A 7,586-nucleotide genomic window follows, 5' to 3' on the forward strand; every position below is an offset into this window, starting at 1 on the left:
GTACCCAGGCCCTGACTTCAAGCCCCAGGACCAGCATACACAAAACCACCCAGGCTAGCTGGGTGCTGATGCCCCACACCTATAATTTCAGCTACTCAGGAGGCGAAGATCTGGGATCATGTTTGAAGCTAGCCCAGCTAGGAAAGTCCATGAGACTTATCTTCAGTAAATTACCAAAAAAGGAGGAAGCAGAGCTGTGGCTCAAGTGGTAGAGTGCTAGCATTGAGCAAAAGAAGCTCAGGGACAGTGCCCATACCTGAGTTCAAGTCTAGGACTTGAAAAAAAAAAAGTTAAAAAAATTACCCAAGTTTTTTTGTTTGTTTGTTTTGTTGGTTGTGGAGCTTGAACTTGAAGCCTGAGCACTGACCCTGAGCTTTTTCACTGAAGGCTAGCACTCTACCACTTTGAGCCACAGCTCCATTTGGGGTTTTCTGATGGTTAATTGGACATAAAAGAGTCTCACAGACTTTCCTGCTTGAGCTGGTTTTGAACCGTGATTTTTAGATCTCAGCCTCCTGAATAGCTGGGATTATAGGTTTGTGCCACCAGCGCCTGGCTAACCCAAGTTTTAAAAAAAGATTTATAGTTGCCTCCATCTGTAGAATAACAAATACTAAGTGTCGATTGATAGGAAGACAGGCTAAACAGTTTAGGTGGACTGGAGTTAAGATCCCATGAGGAAATAGTGTTGGAAAGTCATTAATTTGGCTGTTGGAAAGTTAGCAAGCAAAGATGACTTGTATGTGTCAGCTGCTATCAGTTGCCCCTATACTTAATGTTTTGGCTTTTTTAAATTTTTGTAGGGCTTTAGCATCCTGAGCTGCTTTGGATTCTAGCCCTAAAGACTGCCCTCCAAGTTCATCATGTCAAAACTCAAAAGCTCAGAGTCAGTCCGGGTGGTGGTCCGCTGCCGGCCCATGAATGGCAAGGAAAAGGCCGCTTCTTACGACAAGGTGGTGGATGTAGACGTGAAGCTGGGACAGGTGTCTGTGAAGAACCCCAAAGGCACTGCCCATGAGATGCCCAAGACCTTCACCTTTGATGCAGTCTATGACTGGAATGCCAAGCAGTTTGAACTCTATGATGAGACCTTCCGACCACTTGTGGACTCCGTACTGCAGGGTTTCAATGGGACCATTTTTGCCTATGGACAAACGGGGACTGGGAAAACTTACACGATGGAAGGAGTCCGTGGTGACCCTGAAAAAAGAGGGGTTATCCCCAACTCATTTGACCATATCTTCACCCACATCTCTCGGTCACAGAATCAGCAGTACCTGGTCAGGGCTTCTTACTTAGAGATCTACCAGGAGGAGATTCGGGACCTGCTCTCAAAGGACCAGACTAAACGGCTCGAACTCAAAGAGAGGCCCGACACTGGAGTATATGTCAAAGACCTGTCTTCCTTTGTCACCAAGAGCGTCAAGGAGATTGAGCATGTGATGAATGTGGGGAACCAGAACCGATCTGTAGGTGCGACCAACATGAATGAGCATAGCTCCCGCTCTCATGCCATCTTCGTTATCACCATTGAATGCAGCGAGGTGGGCCTTGATGGGGAAAACCACATCCGTGTAGGGAAACTGAACCTGGTAGATCTTGCTGGCAGTGAACGGCAAGCCAAGACTGGTGCCCAAGGGGAAAGACTGAAAGAAGCCACCAAGATCAACCTGTCCCTTTCGGCCTTGGGGAACGTCATCTCCGCCCTGGTAGACGGCAAAAGCACTCATATTCCCTATCGAGACTCAAAGCTCACCAGGCTTCTCCAAGATTCCCTTGGTGGCAATGCCAAGACTGTGATGGTCGCCAATGTGGGGCCTGCCTCTTACAATGTAGAAGAGACTCTGACCACCCTGAGATATGCCAACCGTGCCAAAAACATTAAGAACAAGCCTAGGGTCAATGAGGACCCAAAGGATGCCCTCCTTCGAGAATTCCAGGAAGAAATTGCTCGGCTCAAGGCCCAGCTGGAAAAACGCTCCATTGGCAAGCGGAAGAGGCGAGAGAAGCGGAGGGAAGGTGGTGGCAGTGGTGGGGGTGGGGAAGAGGAGGAGGAGGAGGGAGAAGAGGGTGAGGAGGAAGGGGATGATAAGGATGATTACTGGCGGGAACAGCAAGAAAAACTGGAGATTGAGAAGCGGGCTATTGTAGAGGACCACAGCTTGGTAGCAGAGGAGAAGATGAGGCTGCTGAAGGAGAAGGAGAAAAAGATGGAGGACCTTCGGCGGGAGAAGGATGCTGCTGAGATGCTGGGCGCCAAAATCAAGGTACCACGCCCTTCCTTGGGCCCACTACACTATCAGTGCCTTTCTTCTATCAAAACATGGTACAAGAGTGTGGCTTAGTGGTAGAGTGCTTGCCTCATATGCATGAAACCCTGGGTTTGATCCCTCCGTACCACATAAACAGAAAAATCTGGAAATGTAGCTCAAGTAATAGAGTGCTAGCCTTGAGCACAGAGAGGTTCAGGGACAGTGCACAGGCCCTGAGTACAAGCCCCAGGATTGGCAAAAACAAAACAAAACAAAACAAAAAACACCCCCAAACAGGTGGCTCAGTGGTAGGCAGAACAGCATTTAGAGTGTAGAGATGCTCCTGGTTTTGTGTTTTCCTTCTGGCAGCAGTGATTGTGTCCTGGGGTAACTGGACTCTGGACTGCCATTGGATTTTTTTAGTGGGGGAGGCAGGAAGGGGGGTGGAGGGCAGGGAGCAGTCCTGGAGCTTGAATTCTGGGCCTGGGTGCTGTCCCTGCGCTTATTTTGCTCAAAGTAAGCAAAAGCTCTACCACTTGAGCCACAGCACACTTCCGGCTTTTTTGAGTAGTTTTATTGGCTATAAGAGCCTCGTGGACTTTTTTGCCTGGGCTGACTTCTAACTTTGATCCTTAGATCTTAGCCTCCTGAGTAGCTAGGATTACACTGGCAACCAGCTAGGCTTTAATGGCAGAGGAGAGAAGTGACCCTGAAGGTCTGGATGTCCACTGCTGACCACAAGCCAGAAGTCTTTTGAGTTGTTGTATTCTTCATGAATTCATGCAAACTTTGGTTTCTGCATTAAAATGTATATATATTTATTAATTTAAAAGTGACAAGTTGGGGCTGGGAATGTGGCTTAGTGGTAGAGGGCTTGCCTAGCATGCATGAAACCCTGGGGTCAATTTTTCAATACCACATAAACAGAAAAAGCCAGACGTGGCGCTGAGGCTCAAGTGGTAGAGTGCTAGACTTGAGCAAAAGAAGCTCAGGGACAGTGCCCAGGCCCTGAGTTCAAGCCCCACAACTGACCAAAAAAAAAAAAGGTGACAAGTTGTCTCTTGTCCCCTACCTGTGTTACATGAGACTTCTCTGGAGCTTTATAGTCTTGTCACAGAGTTATGTGCTATTTCGCTGGGGAGCCAGATATCTTAACACTTTGAAAGTACTTTCCACTTAACTTTTAAGACCTCATGGAATAAAAATGTACATGTAAAATGATAGCCCCCTTGCATAACTATTTGAAAATAACAATAGAAGACCCCATGTGAACTGGGTATGGTGGTATATGCTTGTAATCCCAGCTACTTGGGAGGTAGAGATAGGAGGATCAAGGTTTGAGGCCAGCCCCTGGAACCATTTGACCCTATCAGAAAAAACAACCTAAAAGCAAAAGAACTGAGGATATGGCTTAGGTGGTAGAGAACTGTGGCAAGCTCTAGACCCAGTACTCAAAATAAGCAAACAATACAATGACCCCCCTATGAACACTGTTGGATACCTTTATGTCTTGCCACGTCAGACTTCCTCACTCCCCTACTGCAAGTGTAACTGGTGTGCCCATACTTGATTTGTGTGTTTGATTTGCATGCCAGTTTTTAGAGTCAAGGCTATTATCCAAGGCCAGGAACTCGCAGGCTGTCTGCACCACCTAGGGTGTTTGGGGAACTCACAGAGGCCTCCTGTGGCTGGATTCAGCATTGCCACAGGCCATACTGCCTCTCAGGTGCTTTGTCTTTGGGAAAATGACGTTCTTTCTTTCTTAAAATCACAGAACATGAGACGTTTTAGAGATGGAAGGGATGTATATGGGGTGATTGGTAATCTAGTCCTTTGTTTTGGAAACAGCCTCAAAGGATAGACTTAAAGATAGCAGCAGGGCCACAGTTAATGTGTCTTTTTTTTTCTTTCTATATTATTCTGGAGATTGAGTCCAGGTTATCTTGTCTGCTAGGCAAGCACTCTGTCACTTAAACTATGCCACCAGCTACCCAGTTTTTGTTTGTTTTGAGTACTGGAGACTAAACTCAGGGTCTAAACTAGGAGTTTAACTGAGGGACTTGAGCTCTGACTCAGCTTTATAGTTGGCAAGTCTCCACTGAGTCATGCCTACAGTTTAGCATTTTATTTGTTAATTAGAGAAGTCTCGCAGATTTTTCTGCCCACACTGGTTTCTAACCATGGTCCTCTTGGTTTTAGCCTCGGTAGTAGCTAGGATTGTAGGCATAAACCACAGTTCTAGGCTCAGTTACTCTTCTCTTCCAGTTATTCTCCCCTCTTTTCCCCTCCTTTCCCCTCCCTAATTGGAGATAGGAGTCTCACAGACTTTCCTGCCTGGGTTGACTTTGAATCTTGATCCTTAAATATCAGCCTTTTGAGTAGTTAGGATTATAGGCGTAAGCCACTGGCACTTGGCTATTTGTTTACCACTTGAACCATGGTACTACTTCCAGGTTTTTGAGGTTAGTTTATTGGAGATAAGGATGTAGCTCAGTGGCAAAGTGCTACCCTAACAAGTGCAGGTTTCTGGGTATTTCCCCAGTACCAAAAAAGAAAAAAAAAGACCAAAAAAGAATACAGTTAAAAAAAAAAAAGAATCTCTTGAACTTTCCAGCCCGGGCTGGCTTTGAACCGTGACCCTTAGATCTCAACTTCCTGAGTAGCTGGTATTACAGGTGTGTGCCATCAGTGCCCGGCTATGTATTTTTGAGACAGTGTTTTTATATAGTCCAGTCTGGCCTTTAACTCACAATCCTCTTCCCTCAGCCTTGGTTTGGCGGGACCACAGGTCTGTACTACCACATCCAGCCAATTTTGAGCTCTTTATCTTCCTCAACTCCCCAGTGAGAACTTAGGCTCTGAGGGAGATCAGTCACAAGATGGATTTACTTTGTTTCTCACTCAGGCCATGGAGAGTAAACTGCTTGTTGGAGGAAAAAATATAGTAGACCATACAAATGAACAGCAGAAAATCCTGGAGCAGAAACGGCAGGAAATTGCAGAGCAGGTAATTTTGCATTTTTATCTGGGGAGAATGGGCGGGCCAACCAGCTGATCTCTGTGGTATATGACTGTCCTCCAAGAGAATGGAGTTGTGATGTGTGTCAGCTTCATGCTAGCTGGAGATTAACCGGGATCACCTAGCCCCTACTCTTATACTGGCATAGTCTCTAAGTAAGCTGATGAATTTTGTGATGTTGCTCAGAAACGTCGAGAAAGAGAAATCCAGCAACAGATGGAAAGTCGAGATGAGGAGACCCTGGAACTTAAAGAGACATATAGCTCATTGCAGCAAGAGGTGGACATCAAAACTAAAAAACTCAAAAAGGTAGGAAAGGATGGAGGCCAGGCAAGGTGCCTTGAGTCCTAGAAGCAAGGGAGAGCCCTGTTCTTTGATGGCCTCTCTTCACCTGCCTCTCCCTGGTTCTAGCTCTTCTCCAAGCTTCAGGCAGTGAAAGCTGAGATCCACGACCTCCAAGAAGAACACATCAAGGAGCGCCAAGAGCTGGAGCAGACTCAGAATGAGCTCACCCGGGAGCTAAAGCTCAAGTAAGTGCTGCACCTTGCATAGCCTCCAGCCACTGCTGGATCTCTGGCCTTATTTATCAAGAAACCTCCTTGGGGACAAGTCCTCTGTCCACTTCTTGCCAACTTACCTTATACCACCTTACTGTTTTCTGTTTATACCTGAGAAAGTTGTCTCTAGGATGTGACCGAGTTCTCTTCTATACTGTTATGTTCCCCCTGTTGTTTGGCACCTGGGTGCTGTCCTGAGCTTGTTTGCTCAAGGATACTGCTCTACCACTTTGAGGCACAGCGCTACTTTTTGTTTTCTGGTGGTGTTGGAGGTAATAGTCTCATGGACTTTTCTGTCCAGGCTGGCTTCAAGCCATGATCCTCAGATCTCAGCCTCCTGAGTAGCTAGGATTATAGGTGAGAACTGCCAGTGCCCCACTTCCATTCTACTTTCTTTCTTTTTTTTTTTTTTGGTTGGTCATGGGGCTTGAACTCTGGGCTTAGGCCCTGTCCCTGAGCTCCTCAGCTCAAGGCGAGTGCTCTACCACTTGAGCCACAGCTCCACTTCTTGTGAAATTTTTCTGAGTGGTCTAATGAACAGTCAAGTGCACTAGATTCAGGTACACTTTGAGAATCTTTGGAAATCTGAGATCTGGGCAAGATTTTCTTTTTCACCAGTCCTAGGGCTTGAATTTAGGGCCTGGGTGATGTTCTTACTAAGCTTTTGTATTCATGGTAGCTCTCTACCACTTGTGAACCACAGCCGCACTTCTAGCTTTTTTGGTAGTTAATCAAATTGGAGGTAAGAGTCTCACAGACTTTTCTGGCCATGTTGGCTTTAAACTGTGATCCTCAGATCTCAACTTCCTGAGTAGCTAGGATTATAGGGGTGAACCACCAAGTTCTGGCTGAGATTTTCTTCCTCCTCCTTCTCTTCTACCTCCTTCCCTCTCCCCTCTGCTTTTTGCTAGAGGAAATAAGAGTCTCATGGACTTTTCTGCCTGGGCTGGCAGAACTCAGATGCTTTATACATTTTTTTTTTTGTCAGTAATGGGGCTTGAATTCTGCTGGGCTTGAGTGCTGTCCCTCAGCTCTTCAGCTCAAGGCTAGTGCTCTACCACTTGAGCTACAGCCCCACTTCTGGTTTTCTGGTGGTTTATTAGAGATAAGAGTTTCACAGACTTTCCTGACCGGGCTGGCTTTGAACCGCAGTGCTCAGATCTCAGCTAACCTGAGTAGCTAGGATTACAGGCGTGAGCCACCCGTGCCTGGCAGATCTTTTCTACTTCTAGGCAAGCACTCTACCACTTGCTCTATGCCTCCAGCCCTATATCTTTTTTGTATCTTTTGAATAAACAGTGAATCAGTCTGGACTTCTATGTACCCTATACCTCTGTGGTATTTGTTCTGTGTTTCATAGTAACACCCTTTGGGCTTATATCCTTTCTGAGGTTTGGAAGCATGGTTGCAGAGATAGGAATAGTCACCACTGTGGAGAGATGCAAACTAGTTGCCTAATTTGATTTATTCATTCAATCATTCATTCAGGATCTTGATGTGTGTTCCAGGCTAGCCTCAAATTTATAGTCTTGCCTCAGCTCCTAAGAGCTGAGATTACAGGTGTATATCATCATGCCCCAGCTGTTTGATGCTTTGCCTCAGCACTGGTTATGTAGAGAATCTTCTCAGGAATAGTCTTCATTCTTAGTGCATTAAGAGACTGAAATTGTTCCTGCTTTTCATCCTGGTTTGTTAAAGTGGCCAGTTTTCCAGCTTGGGACTACAGGGAGACTTTTTACTTTCTAATTTGTTTTTTTT

At 46.0% G+C, this 7,586-nt stretch overlaps 1 protein-coding gene across 1 annotated transcript in view; it reads left to right on the top strand.

The window, feature by feature from the left end:
* Nucleotides 1-807: 807 nt before the first annotated feature.
* Kif3b (kinesin family member 3B) overlaps nucleotides 808-7,586 on the top strand; it is a 16,543-nt gene continuing 9,764 nt past the window's right edge. Inside the window, exons 1-4 of the mRNA XM_013010672.1 lie at nucleotides 808-2,267; nucleotides 5,158-5,259; nucleotides 5,458-5,580; nucleotides 5,683-5,801. Coding sequence (XP_012866126.1) covers nucleotides 864-2,267; nucleotides 5,158-5,259; nucleotides 5,458-5,580; nucleotides 5,683-5,801 — 1,748 coding nt within the window. The 5' untranslated portion in view covers nucleotides 808-863. The remainder of the gene's footprint in view (nucleotides 2,268-5,157; nucleotides 5,260-5,457; nucleotides 5,581-5,682; nucleotides 5,802-7,586) is intronic.

Source organism: Dipodomys ordii, unplaced genomic scaffold (genome assembly GCF_000151885.1).
Source record: "Dipodomys ordii isolate 6190 unplaced genomic scaffold, Dord_2.0 Scaffold13, whole genome shotgun sequence".
In the NCBI taxonomy this organism is placed as follows: Eukaryota; Metazoa; Chordata; class Mammalia; order Rodentia; family Heteromyidae; genus Dipodomys; species Dipodomys ordii.